The sequence below is a fragment of the Lathyrus oleraceus genome, chromosome 1, assembly GCF_024323335.1.
Source record: "Lathyrus oleraceus cultivar Zhongwan6 chromosome 1, CAAS_Psat_ZW6_1.0, whole genome shotgun sequence".
Classification (NCBI taxonomy): Eukaryota; Viridiplantae; Streptophyta; class Magnoliopsida; order Fabales; family Fabaceae; genus Lathyrus; species Lathyrus oleraceus.
In genome coordinates, this window is record NC_066579.1 from 394728855 (window position 1) to 394752229 (window position 23375).

General features: G+C 37.9%; 1 protein-coding gene across 1 annotated transcript; it reads left to right on the forward strand.

Annotated features, from left to right (window-relative positions):
• Positions 1-4471: 4471 nt before the first annotated feature.
• Positions 4472-5429, forward strand: LOC127074293 (uncharacterized). The gene has a single exon (XM_051015608.1). The coding sequence runs from the start codon at positions 4504-4506 to the stop codon at positions 5059-5061; it is 558 nt and encodes a 185-aa protein (XP_050871565.1). The 5' UTR covers positions 4472-4503; the 3' UTR covers positions 5062-5429.
• Positions 5430-23375: the final 17946 nt, after the last annotated feature.

The following is a 23375-nucleotide window of genomic DNA, read 5'->3' on the forward strand; positions in this document are numbered from 1 at the left end:
TGAAAGAAAATGATTTTGGGTTTGATGTTCATTGTTTATATGCTTTTTTCCCTTATTAATGAAAAGTTGAGAATTGTGTCTGTAATCGTCGCTCTGAATTGGGAACTTCTCTTTGAGCTTATGTGTGATGCAAGTATTACGTAGTTGGATCAATTCTTGGTGAACGACACGCGGAATATAGAACTATGTAAGAGGGATTAAATTTCCCTCAAGGGAATACTAGAGGTAGAAATATTTGATTGTTAGGGAATTGACTTGATGGGTCATTTTCCACCATCCGACTCTCACCTTTATATTTTAGTATGTTTGGATTATGTTACTAAGTGGGTTGAAGTCATTACTTGTGTTGCTAATGACTCATATACTGTTATAAACATTTTTAAGAAGAATGTTTTTGCTAGGTTCGGAATCCCTAGAGTTTTGATTAGTGATGGGGGACGCACTTTTGCAACAAGTGCTTAGAAGGTGTGCTGGAAAAGTACAATGTCAAAACATAAAGTATCCACACCATACCATCCTCAAACTTGTGGTCAATTGGAAGTATCAAATAGGAAGGTGAAACGAATTTTAGAGAAGACAATTGCGACATCTAGGAAGCATTGGTCGACAAAGTTAGATGATGCATTTTGGGCATATAAGACAACTTTTAAGACACACTTAAGATTCTCTTTGTATCAATAGCTTTAAGGTAAATCGTGTCACTTGCCATTCGAACTAGAGCACAAAGCGTACTGGTTTGTGAAGTTTCTAAATTTTGACAAGAAAGTAGTTGGTCAAAAAAGACTTCTAAAAGTGGATGAGTTAGAGGAAATGAGATTCCAAGCCTATGAGAATGCAATCATTTATAATGAAATAACAAAACGGTATCATGATAACCTAGTGAGGAGAGAGTTTTATCCAAGACAACTAGTATTTCTTTACAATTTAAGGCTTAGACTCTTCTCTAGAAAGCTCAAAACAAAATGGCCAGATTCATTCATCGTAAAAGAGGTTTTCCTAAGTGGTGTTATGGAAATCCATGATCCTAGTGATGTCCATGATTTCAAAGTAAATGCAGAGTGGCTAAAGAATTACGCTAAAGGAGATATTCCTACATCAAAGTTTTCTCTTGTCATATCTGATCTTTAGGATCCAAGTAGACAAACTAATTATGGTAAAGGCGTGATTAATGAGAGGCACTCCATCGAGTAATTTTTTTTCTAGTTAGTCATTTCAATTTCATGTTATTTGTGTAGTTTCATGTGTTTTATTTTGCAATTAGCATTAAGATAAAGAAATTTGATTATAGATAGAAAAATAGGGGGAAAGTATTTTGAAGGAAAAAATATATGAATTGCCACTGGAAAATTGTGGCCATGATTTTCTAAATCACGACATAATTTATGATAATCATGGCACGGTCCAAAGGGATCGTGACACAATCTTAACAAAATCATACCGTTAGGGAAGTGATAGTTGAAATCAAATAATTGGGGTGACGGTTGGAAAATCGCGGCAGGATATGTCTAGATTGTGGCAAACATTGTACTTTTCAGAACCTATAAATAGGAAGAATGATGTTATTTCCGTACACCACTACTTTCCACCATATTTTAACTTCTTTGCAGTGATCTCTACTTATTCTCTTCATCTTATACTCTAAATTTTCCTTTTTAGTTTTATTCTAATTTTTGTTTTAGCACCAATGGCACCAAAAATAAGTTGTACCACATGTCCATTAGCTTATGAGGCATAACCAAGGCAATATGTAGTTTAATATCTAACTCACAAGTTTGTATCCAAGGAGTATGCTTAAAGGTTTGTGGTATTGAAGAAGTATACATGCATTTCAGAAAAGGATGGATGAAACTCAACAACCTGATAAGAGATAAAAATTGCACCATTGTTTTGGAGTTCTATGAAAATGCTTATAATCGAGAACCCGTTGGGTATGTCTTCTATGTTAGAGGTAAAAAAGTTGAATATCATAGTGCTTTAATTAACAGGTTTCTAGATTTACCGACTTCTGAAGTGTGTATGGTCCAACCAAGAAGGCTTTCCTCAAACCGGCTAAAATATGATGAGTGGGAGCCAATGTTACAAAGGTTATAGCGTCCAGGAACATAATGGGTAAGAAAACCAGGGGGAAATCTTCAAAGGTTGAGCGCTGCTAATCTGAGCCCAATTCTTAAAGCTTGGGCATCCTTTTTTGCTAGTACTCTTGAGAGTACATCTAACACCTCTAAATTCATTCTTAAAAGAGATCGTGAGTTACTAGTTATGCTTAAAGATGAACTCATCAATGAGGGTAGGTTGATATCTGAGAATATAAAGATCACGGTTGGTTCAAAGTAGAAGGATTATGGTCACTTTTGCATTATTAAGGAGTTGTACAAGTTGACATGAGTAAGGAGCTAAGATGATGATGATATACTTCAATCAAAAGTAGTTATCAACAATATATTTGTTAGACCCATGCCTAGTGACCCTACATTTTATGTAGGAGAGAGAGGTCCCGGTGAAGGAGGAAATGAGAACTATCAACCCAAAGTCCTAGCAGCATCAGAGGTTCAAAATCATCAATATCAGATTTCAGAGTTCCTTCAAAAGTTGGTCTAGAGACTTGAATAGCATGCATTGGGAATAACAAGTTGAGTAACTGGCATCTCTACCAACCTTTATGCAAAGCTTCCAAGTTTCAGTCATATCTTTTAGGCCTAGTTTGATGAGCTATGCAACCATATGCGTATTCCAAGCTTGCGTGATAGATTTACAAATCGACAAGATTTTGAGAACTACATTGAAGAGGAGAACTAGGAAATGGAAAATAGGAAAACCCATATGCGAGCAACTTGGATCAGGAAGGGCTAAGAATATGATCAAATGATGGCTGACGTGCCCAACTTGGATCAGGAAGGTTAGAATGTCATAGACGCCATCTATGGCTTCAACAGAGAATTTTGTTCATGGAGGCTTCATGAGAACTTATTCTTTGGGAACATAAGGTGAGGCGAGACAACTCAAGGGATATTTAAGGGTTCCATAAAGCTAAGTTAAAATGAAGTAATAAGGAGAAGACGATGACTAGTGAATATGAACAGTAAAACAACCTCTTTCAAAAATAAAAACAATCTCTTTCAAAAATAAAAACAATCATATAACCTATAAATAACTTTTCAAAAGTTCTATTTTGACAAAAGAATTTAAATATACACTTTACGTCACTATTCATAAATACGATGAACAATGACATTTCATAATTTTGACTTGTCTACATTTCTTCTTCTTCTTCTCTCTCTCTTTAGAGAGAGAGAGAGCTTTAGTTAGTCGTGTTTAAAAATATGATTAATATAATTCATATATGATTATATGTGTCAAGACATCAAAAAGTAGTCTTAAGTGGTAAAACAAAGTTTGTTACTTGAGTGTAAAAAGATGGTTAATATAGTTCTTAGTTTTATTATTGAGTGCTCTGACATAAAAAATAAAATCTTACGTGATAAATCAACTTTGGTTGGTGGTGTATCAAAGATTGACTAATACTATGCATAATTTAGTTAATATGTTCTCAGACATAAAATATAGTAAATAAAAGTTGATTAATAAAATGTAAAGATTTAACTAACACAATTCATAATTTAATATTCAAAATTAATTAATATTGTGTATTTTATTGATTAATCAACCATCTACCTAAGAAAATCAACTATTATCAAAGTTACTGATATATCCCTTGATTCAAAAGAAATTATATTAGTAAAGTATTGAATTATAAATAAAACGTGGTTAATGAAATATTAAAATTGATCAATGACAATTATATATTTGTGTTATAAAATAATATTAAAAAATACTTTTATTATAAATAATATATTTTTTACTTTAAGTAAAAAAAAAATTGTTCATCGTATTTATAGTATGGGTAATGCTAACTTGTACTTCTAAGGCACAAGATAAAAACTAAAGAAAATAATTTTGTATTGGAAATTATGCATTGATTTTAATAAAAATATAAATTTAATTTTATAATTATTTTATTTAATACAAATTTTCTATAAATGAGTGTATTATCTTGTATCCCTAGGACACAAGTTATCGTTATATTATAGTAAATATGATAATATTTTCAAGGGAATTTCATTGAGCATGACTCATGTATGTGTACTTTTTTTCTCTATGTTCGCAAAATATTTATATTGTAATACTACTTTTATAGTTTCTTTTAAGGATTCTTAAATTTTTTGAAAGAATAGAGTTAAAATTTAGAAATTGCCCAAATAATTAAGTAGCATTGACTCATCTTATACCACACCTCATGAGAGGACCAGCGACCATAAAGCAAAACGTCAAAAAAAAAATATATAATATCCTAAATTAGTACAAATTCTCACCATTAATTTATTCCATTGCCCTAATAAAGCCATTATATAACTCAACCCAATTATCCTCTTTCTTCAATCAATTAACAAAAACACAGTCACTTGTTGGAAAAAAAAAACAAAAACAAAAAAAACATAAAACAAAATGAAGGTTTCAAGTTTTTCAAACATGATCATTCTCTTAACCATTTCCTCCATTTTTTTCATACAATCAATCCAATGTGTGCCAGATAAGATCGATAATGTATGCCAAAAAACACCTCATTACCAGCTTTGTCTTCTAACATTAAAATCAAATTTATATTCACATCGTCTAAAAACAAATCAAGACATTTCTGAATTTGTTCGGGTAACACTCCAAGTCATCGCGGCACGAGCACCGGCTGTATTAGAACAAATTCGAGACATTGATGCGCAGACCGATCACACACAATTGAAAACTGCTTTGGATGATTGTATGATAGCTTATGGCAAAATAACAAAAGAGATTATTCCACAAGCTCTAAATTATGTTGATAAACGTGATTATGTTGGTGTGAAAGAAAGAGCTAATTTTGCTGGAAGTTTGGCGGAGTCTTGTGAGAAGAAATGCAAAGGGACTACTAGTTCAGGTGTTTCGCCACTTGGAGATAATAGTCAATTTGTGCAGAATATGTGTTCAATTGCTGCGTCCATTGCTAGCATGCCTCAATCAAATCCTTAAACTTTATTTTGAGTTAGAAATTTACACAAAACTGTGAGTACTAAAGTTGGAATTCTTGATATAACTTCTAACCTAACAATCTAACAATAGTAAGTTGTGTCATTTTTGCTAGGGTTTGCTTTTGTTTTATTTTGAGTATAGATATGTTGTATTAATTGATGTCTATACCTTTTATGGCCTTTGAATTTTTGTTTTATTGTGTTGTCTTTTGTCAATAATGTGTACATACATGATAAAAGAGGGAGTACAAAGCAGGTTGTTTTTATTTTATTTTATCTAGGCTTGTCTTTTTGCATTAAATAGCCTTTTAATTAGGCAAATTGTAAACAAAACTTATATAATATACTTATATGGTATAATGTTACTTTTACCAAACCATTGCATTAGTTCCTATCTCTGATTACTTATATGGTTATGTTGTATTTTAGATGTAATTGGTGTCTTGCACGTTAAAGCACAACTTCCTGGTAGAGGTAGAAAAGCATGTGCCAATATTACTCTATGCGATGAAATTCAGAATTTGATTGATGTTTGCACTATAGGAGGCTTGTGGAACAAAGCTCATGAACCATGTTAATTCAAATAATCAAAATGCTCCAACTATTATTATTCTAACACATGCATGGTGCAAGAATAATACAAGTTGGTCACTTCATTCTTATTTTCTAGACTACTTCAGTTATATTTTTAACTTTTGCTTACAATGTCTTTCCATGTATGATACATCAACTAGGAAACCAACCATATCAGATATGCTTGGAGTGCTTCAAGGTTGCACATTAACTCACACCATCCCCGTGTTCTCATTTTAAATAGCCTTTTAATTAGGAAAATTGTGTACACATTTTTTATAATACTAGATCATCACGCGAAGTGCAAGGTGTTACCTCTTGTGGAGATTATGTTCAAAAGCAAACCCGATGATGTTGAACACGCGGCGCTTGTGGATACGGTCTTTTTTGAGAAGGCTTTCTTGGTATTCACGTTAATTGGAGAGGCTTCTCTATTTATCTTGTTAACGTTTACTCTTGTTTATGTGCTAAGAATAGAGAGTTTTGGAATAGTTTGAAATTGTTGAAGGATCAATTTGCTCTGGGTGATTGGTGCATTGTCGGTGATTTCAATGCTGTTAGAAATCAGAATGAGAGAAGAGAAGTGAGTAGTCTATTTAACGGGGTGAGGATGAAGGAGTTTAATGATTTTATTTAGAGCATGAAGTTAGTTGATGTTCCTTTGCTGGGCCACAAGTTCACGTGGTTTAATCTGGAGGGGAGTGTGTGCAATCAATTGGATAGGTTTTTTATTTTAGAAGGTTTGCTTGATTTATGGAAGGTGGATGGATTGGTGGTGGGTGATAGAACTATTTATGATCATTATCCTATATGGGTGCAAGGTAATCAACGTAATTGGGGTCTGGAGCTTTTCAAATTGTTTAATTATTGGTTTGAGAATGAGGGATTATTTTCATTTGTGGTGGATGTTTGGAATTCATTAGTGATTCGTGGGAAGGCAAGTTATATTCTTAAAGAGAAGCTGAAGCAGCTCAAATCTAAGTTGAAAATTTAGAACAAATAAGTCTTTGGAATTCTTGATTTGGATGTGGATAAAGTTGTTAGTGATCTTGATTATCTCGACCTTTTTGTTGCTAATGTAGTGGGGTGGTTGATGATGTTGTTGTGCCCAGAGGTCTAGCATCTAAGGAGGTGGGGGACTCTATTCTTTAATAGAGAAAGTGTGTTGAGGCAAAAATCTAGGAGCAAGTGTATTTTGGATGTGGATGTGAATTCTAAGTTCTTCCATAATATGATGAAAGGTAGGTTTAGAAGGAATAATATTCTTGGGATGGATTCGGATAGAGGAAGTTGCATATAACAAATGAAGAAATTATAAATGAAAATGATATCTTAATGATCGCCGGCATTGAGGAAACTCTCTAATGCTTGATTCATTATTTGATTGGCCTTTCCACCCACCCAAAGGTTGAGGTTGACATGCTCGCCATGGAAGGGACGATATTTCAATCTTCGTCACGATTTGACATTGAATCATTCGAGTTTTTTTCTTCATGCTCTTCTACACTTGGATTTTTGACTTGAACCGCATCTGGAAGATTATCAATGATTCTTCCTGACTTAATACCCATTTCGACCCTTTCCCCAATAATAACCAGATCAGAGAAAACTAATGAAAAGGCTCCGACCATTTTCTCATAACAGGGGTATTAGAGTGTGTCAGCAAACATGATGGCTAACTCCTTTTAAAAAAAGTGGAGGTTTAACTTAGGAAGCGATTTCTCTCCAACGTTGAGCATATTCTTTAAAGGTTTCGTAGTCCTTCTTCGTTATGCCTTGCAACTGAATTCGATCAGAAGCTAAACCAACATTGCATTGCTTCATAAACTATTTGGCTAGTCTTTCCAGGAGAGAATTCGATCACTCTTGAGGTGCATGTACCAACTTAGAGCTTCTCTAGTTAGATTGTCTTGAAAAACATGAATCAAGAGCTTATCATTCTGAGCATGAGGAGCCATCTTTCTACAATACATGATCAAATGGTTCTTAGGACATTTGACCCCATTGTACTTCTCAAAGTTGGGTACTCTAAATATAATTCAAGTGTATTCAGATTGTAACTATCACCCCCTTCAATTATCCTTACTCATTCTTCAATATTATGATATATCTTCCTGGATTGAATGTCTTAGGGTTTATTGATTAGAAATGGCGCTTAGTTTGGTGGGTATATGACTTGAGATATTGCTTCCCTTTAAGGATGATGAAAAGAAGGACAATTGACATCTCGTGGTTGAGGAGTGATGATTGGCATCTCGTGATTGAGGAGTGGTGTCATGGTGCCCCACATTTGCAGCTATTCGTTCTTGATTTTCTCTTTTATCCATCAAAGATTGCAAGGATATCAAAACCTATCCTACTTTCTCTTTCCATTCACTGACTTCGCGTTTTAGAGCTTCTTGTCTTAGCATAAATTCTTCCATGACTTGTGAGAATGAGTTCAATATGAGCATGGAAGATCACTTGGATTTTATCTGGTGGGTGACGATAGGGTATGCATTAGGTATTAATGCATTGCAACAAAATAAATGCTATGAAATGAAAGGAAATATTATGAGAGTTTTTATTTTAATGAATGCAATGCAACGCCATGTGTGGGCTCGAGAAATTGTGGATTTGGAATCGTATGGGTAATTGGACAACATAACAACCTATATGGAAAGGCTTTTTACGATAGGATAGTTCTAAGTTTCTCTACCCAACCCCTCACAAAGGTTAGCTCTAGGTTTTTTTTTTGTAAGTATAAAACCCAGGTTCATAGATCTCATTTGAAACTTTGCCATGACAATAAGCCAGCCAATTCATGGTGAAATCTCAAAGGATTTCCTCTAGGCGGAACGTTCACATTGACCTAGTGAGATGTGCATCCCGTAGGCCATACTACAGGGTCTCCAGGTTCAACATTTGGTATGGATCCTAAACAAGGTCCCTAGAGTCACGAATCATGTTCAAAATCTTGTCACGGGAGTGGGCTAGCCATTTCATGACGAAAGTACGGGATAAAGCTACTCTAGGTGAAATCTCCGTATAAAACCTATTTAGATGTGCATCCCATTGGCCAATACTACACGACATCCTTTCTAACTTATGTTTTTTTCTCAAACTCGGGTATATAGCTTCTTTCAAATGATAGTCACAAACCAACATGATATATGAAAATAGAATAGAACAATAATATGAAAGCAATAAAAATAACAACATAAGAAAACAAAGAAAAACATACAAACAAAAAAGAACAATCAACCTAAAACTAAATAGACTAGGCTTGACTCGCTAAGCATTATCCCCAACAGAGTAGCCAGTTGTCACGACGCGAAAAATACCTGAGCGTACTAACGCTCGAAATAAACTACATAGTCGCCACTGAAGTTTTATTTTTAAAGGGAAACACCGACAAAACCCTTCAAGAACGAAAAACATGGTCGTCGCAACCAGTTTCGGGTTCGGGAGTTGATTATGTGAGGGGGAAGGTATAAGTACCCCTCACATTTGTTGTACTTAACGACAACCTTCTAATTAGCTTAGGGAATAGAGTTCTTAGCTTAAAGATGTTTGCAGTTTTTCTATTTATTAAAAGATAACTACAAAAGGGGGGAATTTTAGTTTTTTTATTAATGAGCCTGACGAGATGTTAAGTCTCGCTCCTACGTATCCTCGGCGATATGAGGAACTCAAGAATATGTAGTTCTTTGTAAAAAAATGTTTATGTGTTGCTTGTTTTTATAGAATAGTGTTTATGTCGCATTCGATTGATTAAATTTTTGCTTGTATGCCTGCACTATGAAGGTTGAAGCGTATGTTTGTATTTTGCGCCAGAATGGATAAAACACTATTTTTATGAAAAAATTTATTTTGATTGCACAAGGGCAAGAAGTTAGTTTAATGAGTTGGGGTTATTTTTAGATACAGAGGATGAATAATAGATTCGGGCAAAGCTTGTGCTAAGCATTTGATTGTTCGAGAAACAAATGACCTACACTCATCCATTCCTCTTTTAATCCTAAGTCTATTATGAAAATTGTTTATGGAAGGCAAATGATAGTTCAGACGAAGCGTGTCTTAAGCACTTGATTATTCGAGAAAAATGTGCATTCACCCATTCCCTTTTTAATCTAAATTTATTTATAAAAATGTTTTTCTCTAAAAACAATTGAATTACTATTTTTTTTGAAGTTTTTTAACTTTATTTTGTTTTTTGGTATTTTAATATTGTTTTTAATCTAAAAATTAATCAATTAATCAAACTAATTAATTAGTTAAAACGATTATCAAAATCAAAATAAAATAGGGGTGCGAAAAATAAAAGGGGTGATGCTAAGTAAAACAGAAGGGCGCAAATGCAAAGCCTAAAAATAAAATAAAAAAAATAAAATAAAACCAATAGAAAAAATCCTCAATGCCCCTGACCGTTTGATTAAGATCATGCGACCAGATCTTCTCCCTTTATACAATGAGATTTGGGCATGGAGGACCTCACGATCCGGATCACATGGGGATCTAAGGCATGCAAGTAGCATAGCGATCATGTACAGGATCCCCTCTACCACTTAAAACCAGTCATTATGACTACGACACGTGACCTCAGTTTATTTTAAAAACAGAAGAAAAAAACAAGTAATAAAACAGAAAAGGGGAAAAACAGATTGAATAAAGAAATCTCTCATCTCTTTCACTTCCGTTCATCGCTTCCCCACCCTTCCTCATGTTCATCTTCAAAATTTTAATTCAAGAAAAGTACAAGATTCACTCACCATACAACCTAAACAATAAAATTCAAATCAAATACAAAGAAAAACAAGAATTAAAATGGGGAAAGGGTACCAGAGGGAGGTTGCATGTTTCGACGGTAAACTCAAATGATGGATTTGCAGCGGCCGAATTCGAAGCTCTGAGCCGGAGTTTTCATGGTCAAAAGAAAATAGTGGTATTCACTATGGTGGTCGACGTTACTAATCAGTGCGATCATGCTCTTATTCCACTTTCACAACTCAGTCTTTGATTATGATTTGTTGTGGTTTGGTTGTTGTTGTGCAGTTTGTGGTTAGATTTGAGTGGAGTTTCTTTTTCAGGTTTTGTGATGGTTATTGATTTGGTGCATTTGTTGACAGACTGAATCAATTGAAGGTGTTTATGGTGAAGTGTGATGGTGTGGAGGTTTATAGTTGTTGTTGATGATTTTTATTGATTTTGATGAAGTTTGAAGGTTAGTGAAGTTTGAATGGTTGGTTATGAGTAAGTATGATGATGGAGGTGGAATTTATGGTTATGGTGGAGAAGGTTATTCATGGTGAAGGTTTAAGGTTAGGAATAAGGTTTGAAGGATTTGAGTTACGTACATTATGAAGGTTTATGGTGGTATGTTCTTTGGGTTGACTTGTTGTGTAATGGTTTCTTGGTTGAAAAATCACACGTGAGTGAGAGAGATTTTTGGAGTACTTTTTTATGTTTTTTTGGACTATTATGTGTGAGAGTTTTGTGTAGGGTTTTCTAGTCTTTTTCTTCTTTTCTATTATGAAAGAAAATGTTCCTATTTATAGTGATTTTTTAAGTTAACTATAAAAGAAAAAAAAGAAAATTGTGACACAACATGACCAACAGCAATCAAGCATCAACCAAATATGTGTCATCAAATCTTTCATGATCCAATCAAATAAATTTAAATTCTTTTTTGTATTTTTCACATTTTAAGATATACCTAAAAAAATGAAAAAACTAAATCATTTGTAAATTAAATAAAAATCAAATAAAAATTAAAGTAATTAAAAAATCAAATAAATAGTAAAAACCAAATAAAATTCAAACTAATTAAAAATCAAATAAATATTAAAAACCAACTAAAAATAAAACTAATTAAAAATATTAAACAAATTAAACTAATTCAAATAAAATTATTAAAATAAACTGCAAGAACTAAAATAAAAACAAACCATTTTGTTGATTTAAAAAAAACACCCGGATAAAATTGGGTTATGACACAAATCTTCATTAAAACAAACACAATCACACTCATTTAATCACAATATCTAACTAACAGACTGAGGTCAGATGTTGCACCTCTTGCTGGAACATCATGTCCCACATGTCGCCTCTTCACATTTTACACCTTCAGTTGCTCATATTGTTTTATCTAAAGCAGCCAATCAAAGTAACAACAATCTCACCTTTGGTAAATTTTGCCTAAAACAACTTTTATAAATGTGCAGGAGTAAATCTTCACTCAAAAAAATCATAATAATGATGATACACAAGTAGCACACCATAATAGAGCATACACAATAGTAGCAAAAATAGTAGTATCAACGATCATGTAAGGTTGTTGCTAAACAGATCAGAACATATGTACACATCATCATGATATTAGAACATTAATCAAATAAAATCACTCATTACCCCCCCTTTTTCTATTATTTGGCAAAGGCGTGTAAAACCGTCGTCAATCATAAGTCAGGATCAAATCTGAGACTCTAGAATAACTTGATCTTCAGAACTTCCCATTTCTTCCTCACTTACATTTTTCCCTTCCTCTTCCTCTTCACCATCAACTTCTTCTTCTTCCTCGGCTTCCTTCTCCTTAGTCAATATTTTGATCAATTCATCCATATTCTTCTTCCTAATAGTGCTAACTCTAATAGTTTCTTGAAGGGATTTTAAAATCTCCATGAGCTCAAGCAACATATCATTTATGGTAGACTTAAATAAAGGAGAAGAGTTTCCAACATTAGATTGATCTTGGTGCTTTGTTACCATAATGCCTGGAACATGTGTTTCGACAAACAACCTATAATCAAAAGTCAGTGGCACTGCCTTTTTGCTTTGAGCTTCTTCAGGATGCACAACCTCATGATGTTGGTTCAAGATAATACTAGTTAATAAACAAGGAAATGTTGTGGGGAGCTTCATAGAAAAGGAATCACCATGCTTCATTGTTTACTCAAACACATATTCTCCAAAATTCAACTTTGCCTTGGTTCTTATTTGGAAGATAGTTTGGCCAAGGTAATGGTTATACTTGAACTGTGATTTGTAGGCTCTCAATTTTCTACACCAATCCTATTCAAAATAACATATTTTACACTCAAGCTTCCACTTGTAATACCCCAAAATTTACCCTTCATTTTTCCTGGAAAAAAAAAAACGAAAAAAAAAATAATAATAATAATTTAATTAATTAATTAATTAATTAATTAATTAATTAAATAAAATAAATAAATAAATAAAATATAACAAATTATTTTGGACTTGGGTCTCCCTCATTTGAGCCCATTACCCACGAAAATCAGTCTATAAATACTGAAGTTTCAGTAGAGGAAAACACACTTGGAGTTACACTTGGAGTTACACTGGGAGATTTACTAGAGAAAGAAGGAAGAGAAGCAAAACACTATGAGGTTTACTTGGAACAAAACCCTGAGGAAAAAGATAGTGAGAGAAAAGCCAACAGAGTTCAGAGCAACCTCCAAACCCTGAAAGGAACTCAACTTGTAAACCTCACGGGCGCAACTCAATCAAGCTCTCCAATCAGGTTTGCCCTATATCCATCATCTTTATGCCTTTTATTTGAATGCTCTAAATGTATGAGGTATTATGGGTGAATTTGATACCTTTTTGTGAGCCTTTTGTGAATTTTGATGGAATTATTCATGTGGTTACATTTTGATTTAGGGGCAACTCTGGGTTACCCTATTTTGTTTATTCTAACCTGTCTTGTGTTTCCATGGCATTGTTTTCTCTTGATTTCATCCTACTACTCTAACCCTTTGTCGAGTTTTGTGAGGGCTCACATGGCTTTCGCAGAGACACTCGCGTGGTTTCCCACTTTATTTGTGGGATACCCCCTGGAGTTTTATTCTGATTATTCGTGTTGACTGATTTCCTTTGACGGTCCAGCTGGAGACATTTCAGGGTTTCTTGCCCCTTTAACTACTATAGCTTCGGATCTTTATCCGTGTGGTAATTTTTTCCCTTTCTCATACTTTATCGCTTTCTTAGATGGAAGACCTCGATAGGAGGCAATGTTTGAGCCCCTTGGTGGCATTTTACTTTGAGATACATGTTTTGTGTTTTGTATTCATATCCCTGCAGGTAGCGCGGTTCCTTCGTCAAGGACTGCCTTTTTGCCCTCGAGCATCCCAAACCCTAAAACCCAAAGCAACACGTTTACTCCTTCTACTACAGGCGAGTAAGTCTCCAAAGGTCGAGCATCCGATAGATTGCGTAGTAACATTGTTCGTCCAAAACCCAATCCATAACCCCGTAGTTAGCCGAACTACGGCTTGCTCTGATTCTCATTCCAGATGAGATACGTAGGCATAAGACGCGATGTCTTAGCGAGCACACATCCCCCCAACTCATAGGTCAGCCGAGCTACGAAGACTCTGATTCTCATATTCAGATGAGATACGTATGCAGTGGATGCGACATCCGCGCGAGTCATTTCTCTTAACCTTTTTAGTAAATAAACACGTTAGGTAAACCCACACCCTTTAGACAAAAACTACAAAAGTGGATCCCGTAGAGTACTATGGATGCGTAGGGGTGCTAATACCTTCCCTTCGCATAACTGACTCCCGAACCCAAGATTTGGTTGCGAGACCCCGTCTTGTCCTTTCCTTTTTCAGGTTTACTTCGAGCGTTTCCTTTCCCTCCTTTGGGATGAATAACGCACGGTGGCGACTCTTCTGTCATTCTCTTTCGCCGGTTGTTTTTTCGCACATTGTATTTTTCAGGTTGCGACAGCTGGCGACTCTGCTGGGGACTTTAAGAAGTTGACCTCTTGCTGGTCCATCTTCCCTAAGCGAGTCCCTCATAGCTTTTGTAGTTTGTTTGTTTATTGGGTGTTCATGCTTTTGTACAGTTATTTATTTACCTGCTTTACCTTATTACATTGTGTACATATCATTGTTGTATCTGTTTCTGTTGGCTGGCTGCTTGGTGATCTTTGTGAGATGAGTTCTATACCCGAACTCGAGTGCACTTAAGATAGGAGAATGGCATAGTCCTGTCAACTTGTGTGGAGTATTCCTTAGCGAGTTGACTTGCAAGCCCATTCACTTGGTGGAGGTCATGTTGAGATCAATAATGTCACATAAGTAAGTTGTGGTTAGACATTACTTGTTCCAATATAGACCTAAGAAGCCAAGGACCTTAGTTTACCTAACCCATCTTGGCCTATTCGTAGGACGTAGTGCGAAAGTCGTTCAAATGTAAGATTTGATACGATTGTTACGCGATACTACACTCATAAGAGTCTCTCTTGAGAATATTGTTGGAATACGAGTAGTCGTTCCTCTAATAATATCCGAAAGATGGGATTATGACTATGGGAACCTTTTTGTAGAACATGTTTGGCAGGTTTAAACCTTAGTACACTCCTTTTGGGTGGTTCTTAACCTAAACTCCATGCTCGTGACTTGCGACAAACCCTTGATTCATGGTTGATCCGATCAGGTATCCTTAATATCAATGAAACTCGGGTGTTGATAAGGTGTAAACCATAATCCGCCAAAATGGGTGGTTGATATTAAGGATAACATGATCCATCCCATGACCTTTGTTTGGTGTGCTCTTAATTTCTCTCCAGACAGTGCAACCTGACAGATGTTCAAGCAGATACAGCAATCCTGATTGACATGCCACTGCACTGCATTCACATCATTTTGCATCACATCATTTGCATTCATATCATTTAACACATGTTTATCCATTTCTGTGGGGTTTATATCTTCCACTTGATTCTAGTTGGAATTTTCTTGGTTCTCATCAACGGCTTAGTCTTTTCTTACACTGTTTATCAAATGTGAGACTGGAATCAAGGGGGTAGAATACCTTTGGAATTGATAAACATGTCATTGCATTTGCATATTCATTAGCATGTCTTGCATAACAGGTACTGCCGCAGGGGTGACCATTCCAGCTGCAGCGCCACTACAACAACAACAATCACAACGTCAACCAGCTCAGTATCAACAGCAACAACAACCGGGTAACAGACCCGCTTATCAACAGAGGCAAAGGATGATGGACCGGCGTTTCGACACCCTTCCAATGTCGTACGCTCAGATGCTTTCTAGTCTTCAACAACTACAACTTGTGCAATTGCGCACTCTGGCTCCTCCTGTTGGTAGACTTCCGGTGGGTTACGACGCCAACGCTAGGTGTAGCTTCCACTCTGGGGCACCTGGCCACAATATTGAGAACTGCAAAGCTTTTAAGCACGTAGTTCAGGATCTCATAGATTCAAAGGCCATCGACCTTGCACCAGCTCCGAATGTCGTCAACAATCCCATGCCCCAGCATGGTGGTGCGAACGTTAATTTGGTAGAGGGAGAAGCCAAGTCCATTAAGGATGTGTTGAAGCTGAAGACTCCATTGTCGGATGTCAAAGGATGCTTGCTGAAGGCCGATGTCTTCCCCGGTTGTGGGAAGGGTTGTTTGGATTGTGCTACTCAGAGTGGAGGTTGTTTGAAGCTACAGCAGGGTATCCAGGCCTTGCTCGACAAAGGTATCCTCCAGGTTGAAGATTTGTCCGTCCAAGAGTCTGTGAAAGAGGCTAAAGTGGGTGCCTCTATCTCATCCTTTAAGCAGGCACGAGCCGTGGTGGATTCAGGTATTGCTCCCGGTTGGGGGCGTCTATTGGAATTACCAGTGAAAGAAGATAAGTTCGGGATTGGGTATCAGCCAGCTCTAACTTCTACAACTTCAACACTTCAGACTCATCAGGGGCCGATCACTTTCTCCAGTGCTGGCATCATTCAGTATGGTCAAGTCTCTGCAGTCAACGAAGAAGAGGGGGATAGTGATTGTGACATTGACAATTGGGTGCGTCCGAAGATCCCGGGTGAAGCCATCAACAATTGGTCTTCTGAAGAGATTATCCAAGTCACTCTTCTTGAAGAGTAATTTTCTTTGTTTATTCATGCATATCCAAGTCTTACGTTCTGCCCAGGGCGTAATGACTCATTGTAGGGCCCATCTATGTGACACTTGCATTTTTTATCATAAATAAAGGACGTCTTTTTGCATTCAAATATTTCGTTCCCTGTCTTTCTATTTTTGCAGTTTTTCAAAATATAAAAAAAAATGGCAATGTTTTGTTTAGTTTTCACTTCTTGTTCACACTCATAAGCACATACCATCACTCATACAGATGCACGTCACCGGATCCTATTGATAACGGTTCTACTATGGCTCGCTTCGACTTTGAAAATCCAATCTTTCAAGCTGAAGAAGAGGGTGATGAAGACTGTGAACTCCCTGAAGAACTTACCAGGTTATTAAAACAAGAGGAAAGGGTTATTCAACCGCATCGAGAGCCTGTTGAAATGATTAATCTCGGCACCGAGGACACCAAGAGAGAAATCAAGATAGGGGCTGCTTTAGAAGACAATGTGAAGAAAGGGCTGATTGAATTGCTGCAAGAATACGTTGACATCTTCGCCTGGTCTTATCAGGACATGCCTGGGCTGGACACAGACATCGTGGTACACCGCTTGCCTCTCAAAGAAGGTTGTCCTCCGGTCAAGCAGAAGCTCAGAAGAACAAGACCAGAGATGGCTGTCAAGATAAAGGAAGAAGTGCAAAAGCAGTTGGATGCAGGGTTTCTAGCAGTCACCAATTATCCGCCATGGGTTGCAAACATCGTCCCAGTACCTAAGAAGGACGGAAAGGTACGGATGTGTGTCGACTACCGGGATCTGAACAGAGCTAGCCCTAAAGATGATTTCCCATTACCTCACATCGACGTTTTGGTGGATAATACAGCTCAGTTCTCGGTATTCTCCTTCATGGATGGCTTTTCTGGCTATAACCAAATCAAGATGGCACCAGAAGACATGGAAAAGACAACTTTCATAACCCCATGGGGCACCTTCTGCTACAAGGTGATGCCGTTTGGTCTGAAAAATGCCGGAGCAACATATCAGCGAGCAATGGTGACTCTGTTCCATGATATGATTCATCATGAAATTGAGGTTTATGTGGACGATATGATTGCCAAATCTCAGACAGAAGAAGAACATTTGTTGAATTTGCAGAAACTGTTTGAGCGTTTGAGGAAATTCAAACTGAGACTTAATCCGAATAAGTGCACTTTCGGGGTGAGATCGGGAAAATTGCTGGGTTTTATTGTTAGCGGAAAAGGGATTGAGGTGGATCCTGACAAAGTAAAAGCAATACAGGAAATGTCTGAGCCAAGAACAGAGAAGCAAGTCCGTAGTTTCTTAGGGAGGTTGAACTACATTGCAAGGTTCATCTCTCACCTAACAACCACGTGTGAGCCAATTTTCAAATTGCTGAGGAAGGATCAGGCTATCAGGTGGAATGAAGATTGTCAAAGGGCTTTCGAGAAGATAAAAGAGTATCTACAGAAACCTCCGATCCTTATACCTCCAGTTCCTGGGAGACCTCTGATAATGTACCTATCAGTGACCGAGAACTCGATGGGGTGTGTATTGGGACAGCATGACGAGTCTGGTCGAAAAGAGCATGCCATATACTACCTTAGCAAAAAGTTTACCGACTGTGAAATCAAATATTCGCAGCCTGAGAAAACTTGCTGTGCTTTGGCCTGGGCTGCTCGCCGACTGAGACAGTATATGTTGAACCATACTACCTTGTTGATTTCTAAGATGGATCCAGTGAAATACATATTCGAGAAGCCAACTCTCACCGGAAGGGTCGCTCGTTGGCAAATGATTTTAACAGAGTATGATATTCAGTACACGTCACAGAAGGCCATCAAAGGTAGTATTCTGTCAGACTACCTTGCCGAGCAACCGATTGATGATTATGAGCTAATGAAGTTTGAATTCCCTGATGAAGACATCATGTTCCTCAAGATGAAAGACTGTGAAGAGCCAGTTGTTGAGGAGGGACCTGATCCAAACGAAAAGTGGACTTTGTTGTTTGATGAGGCTGTCAATGCTAGAGGTAGTGGAATTGGCACTGTCATTACTACTCCGAAGGGTGCCCACATGCCTTTCACCGCTCGTTTGACTTTTGAGTGCACAAATAATGAAGCTGAGTACGAGGCCTGTATCTTGGGCATTGAGCAAGCCATTGATCTGAGAATCAAGACTCTGGACATCTTCGGAGATTCAGCTCTGGTGATCAATCAAGTGAATGGTGATTGGAATACTCTCCAGCCCACTCTGGTCCCCTACAGAGACTACACGAGAAGACTTCTGACTTTCTTCACAACGGTAAAATTGTATCATATACCTCGTGATGAGAACCAGATGGCAGACGCACTTGCTACTCTATCCTCCATGATCAAGGTAATTCGTTGGAACCATGCTCCCAGGATCGATGTGATGCGCCTTGACAGGGCCGCGTATGTGTTTGCTGCTGAACTGGTAGTCGATGACAAGCCCTGGTATCACGATATCAAGTGCTTTCTGAAGAATCAAGAGTACCCTGCAGGGGCATCCAACAATGACAGAAAGACTTTGAGAAGATTGGCAGGCAGTTTCTTCTTGAACAAAGACGATGTGCTGTATAAGAGGAACTTCGACATGGTTTTGCTCAGATGCGTGGACAGACACGAGGCGGACATGTTAATGCAGGAAGTTCATGAAGGTTCCTTCGGTACTCATGCCGGTGGACATGCAATGGCTAAGAAATTGTTGAGAGCGGGTTATTATTGGATGACCATGGAATCAGATTGTTTCAAGTATGCTCGGAAGTGTCATAAATGCCAGATTTATGCTGATAAGGTGCATGTACCGCCGAATCCTCTGAATGTGATGTCTTCGCCGTGGCCGTTTGCCATGTGGGGCATTGGCATGATTGGAAAGATTGAGTTGACTGCTTCCAATGGGCATCGCTTCATCCTAGTTGCCATCGACTATTTCACCAAGTGGGTCGAGGCAGCGTCGTTCGCGAATGTCACCAGACATGTGGTTGCCCGTTTCATCAAGAAAGAAATCATTTGTCGCTATGGGATTCCCGAAAGAATCATTACTGATAATGGTTCTAATCTCAACAACAAAATGATGAAGGAGTTGTGTCAGAACTTCAACATTCAGCATCACAACTCTTCCCCTTACCGCCCTAAGATGAACGGCGCTGTTGAGGCGGCAAATAAGAACATAAAGAAGATTGTGCAGAAGATGGTCGTCACGTACAGAGATTGGCATGAGATGCTACCTTTCGCCTTGCATGGGTACCGTACTTCAGTATGTACATCGACCGGGGCAACCCCCTACTCCCTTGTGTATGGTATGGAAGCAGTCCTACCTGTTGAAGTGGAAATCCCTTCTCTAAGAGTCTTGTTGGATATCAAGCTAGACGAAGCTGAATGGATTCGGACAAGGTTCAATGAGTTGAGTCTTATCGAAGAGAAGCGAATGGCAGCCATTTGTCATGGGCAGTTGTATCAGAGTGGGATGAAGAGAGCCTTTGATCAGAAAGTGCGTCCTCGTTGTTTCCAAGTCGAAGATTTAGTGTTGAAAAGGATCCTTCCTCCTCAGACAGATCACAGGGGCAAGTGGACTCCTAACTATGATGGACCGTATATCGTCACCAAGGTTTTTGATGGTGGGGCCTTAATGCTTGCAACTATGGATGGTGAAAACTTCACTTCCCCTGTGAACTCAGACGCAGTTAAAAAATACTTCGCATAAAATAGACCCGTTGGACAGTAAAAAAGAATAGTCCAGGCAAAAAATGGGCATCCCGGCGAACCAAGAAAATGAAAAGGTTCGGGCAAAAATTAGGGACAAAAAGATAAAAAAAGATTGTACACCCGGTAAGTTGAAAACCTGAAAAGGCAACTTAGGCAAAAATGGGTATCCCGGTGGATTGAAAACCCGAAAAGGGCGATCCAGGCAAAAGTTAGGGATTAAGCGAATAACTGCGTTCTGAGTAGTTCTGAATCTCATCTCGTGCCAATGACTGGAAATTTTTGAAGGATAGGAAACAGTCCAATCACTCTTTCAGAAGGCTGATTATCTGGAGGATCTTGAAGACGAGCAAGTCATAGCAGAATTAGAACCCAATAGAAATCCATTTCACATTGCCATTAGATTAATTTCTGTTTTTATCTATTGTGCGATTACCTCTTTCCAGGGATTGCTTCCTAATGTAAATGCCTATTCAGAGGCCATTCAATCAATAAAATCATGTTATTCAGTATATCTCTGTTTTCATTTTCATTTTACTGTTTTGTTTGCAAAAATGACGTTCGAATTTTTGATAAACATTGCATCATGACACATAAGGGCTTTACAGGTACAGGCTTAATAAACATTTAAAATTGCTGTAAATTTTAAGTGCTTTAGATCGTCTATTCAGAACAGATACCCTCGGGGCATTTCCTTAAAATCTCCTGCAGATGATCGTGAATATCTTCCCCAGTGAAGTCGCCAACAGACGAATTCAGTGTCTTGACCCTGCAGAGCTGATCAGAGTGTTGGATTCTTCAATCCCCAGCAGTTTCTCACCACCGTACTTCCCCAAGCGGTTGTTTCAAGACATACACTCCCCAGTAGAATTGACAGTGTCAGACTATATATCCCCAACGGAGTTGACAGTGCCAGACTGTATCTTCCCAGCAGAAGTGGCTGCTCCTTAGAGTTCGATGCCAGATCGATAATCCCAACGCCAGATCCATGGTTTCTTTCCTTGAAGCAGAACCTCGGTACTGTATCAGTGTTTGCTCCCCCTGCTGAGTCATCTCTCGCAAATCGTGGTTGCCAGAACCATTGTAGCTTTCCTCAGCAACAGGCTTCCAATGCCATTCTTTCCCCGATCAGAGTCTCGGTATGGCCAGAACACCGCATGGCTAGTCATCTCCCCACAGAGTTCTTTACGCTGTGCATCTCCAACAGCCTTGCCAGGGTCCAGAAGATGGTGATCATTTCTCCAGCAGATCCCTTGCCTCAGCTTGGCATTCTACCCAGCATTTCGCATCCCTGCATGTAGAATCATATTGCATTGCATCCTTCCAAATCGCGTAGCATTTCCATTTTCATGGAGCATTACGCCATTGAAAAATTCAAACATACGCATGTAAGCATAAAACATTCTCGGTATCCCAAGTGATAAGCTAGAAGTTGTTTCCAGTACTCAGACTGAAGATTGTTCATGACTTACCTTTGTTATCCCCAGCAAGTGTCATTGGCCCATGCGCCGCCTCTATTATCATTCCCTATTTCTGTCAATGCTGACAGGCATGAAGTTTTACCGGTATCCAGACCGAAGTGGCGTTCAGGCCAGTTTTCCCGGTATCCAGACCGAAGTGGCATTTAGGCCAGTTTTCCGGTATCCAGACCGAAGTGGCATTCAGGCCAGTGTTCCGATGTTCAGATCGAAGAAGTTTCCGACGTTCAGGTCGATGCAACTTGTGGCATTTAGGCCAGTTTTCCCGGTATCCAGACCGAAGTGGCATTCAGACCAGTTTTCCGGTATCCAGACCGAAGTGGCATTCAGACCAGTTTTCCGGTATCCAGACCGAAGTGGCATTCAGGCCAGTGTTCCGATGTTCAGATCGAAGAAGTTTTCGACGTTCAGGTCGATGCAACTTGTGGCATTCAGGCCAGTTTTCCGGTATTCAGATCGAAGTGGCATTCAGGCCAATTTTCCGATATTCAGATCGAAGTGGCATTCAGGCCAATTTTCCGATGTTCAGATCGAAGAAGTTTCCGACGTTCAGGTCGATGCGACTTGTGGCATTCAGGCCCATTTTCCGATGTTCAGATCGAAATCCTTTCCAGTATTCAGACTGATGAGCGGCATTCAGGCCATGGTTATTTCTGTGTTACCATTTATTTTGGTATCCAGTTTAACATTCTTTTTCGATATTCAGACTGACTCTCACCGTACCAGACGAATTCTTCTTTCAAGACCACCTCTTTGCTGATTCTGACAGACATTGTTACTTCACTTCACTTCAGTGCAAATTTTTGGGCTTTTATTGTATTCAATCCCTTGATACCTCGAAAGTACGAAAACAACTGCCATCTTCTTTCCGGGTCTCCAGTTGATTGAATAGGGGCAGCTGTAATACCCCAAAATTTACCCTTCATTTTTCCTGAAAAAAAAACGAAAAAAAACAAACGAAAAAATAAAATAAAATAATAATTTAATTAATTAATTAATTAATTAATTACTTAAATAAATAAAATAAATAAATAAATAAAATATAACAAATTATTTTGGACTTGGGTCTCCCTCATTTGAGCCCATTACCCACGAAAATCAGTCTATAAATACTGAAGTTTCAGTAGAGGAAAACACACTTGGAGTTACACTTGGAGTTACACTGGGAGATTTACTAGAGAAAGAAGGAAGAGAAGCAAAACACTCTGAGGTTTACTTGGAACAAAACCCTGAAGAAAAAGATAGTGAGAGAAAAGCCAACAGAGTTCAGAACAACCTCCAAACCCTGAAAGGAACTCAACTTGTAAACCTCACGGACGCAACTCAATCAAGCTCTCCAATCAGGTTTGCCCTATATCCATCATCTTTATGCCTTTTATTTGAATGCTCTAAATGTATGAGGTATTATGGGTGAATTTGATACCTTTTTGTGAGCCTTTTGTGAATTTTGATGGAATTATTCATGTGGTTACATTTTGATTTAGGGGCAACTCTGGGTTACCCTATTTTGTTTATTCTAACCTGTCTTGTGTTTCCATGGCATTGTTTTCTCTTGATTTCATCCTACTACTCTAACCCTTTGTCGAGTTTTGTGAGGGCTCACATGGCTTTCGCAGAGACACTCGCGTGGTTTCCCACTTTATT

What these genes read in the sequence shown, in the direction of transcription:
- LOC127074293 (XM_051015608.1), top strand. Translation starts at nt 4,504, where the DNA reads ATGAAGGTTTCAAGTTTTTCAAACATGATCATTCTCTTAACCATTTCC.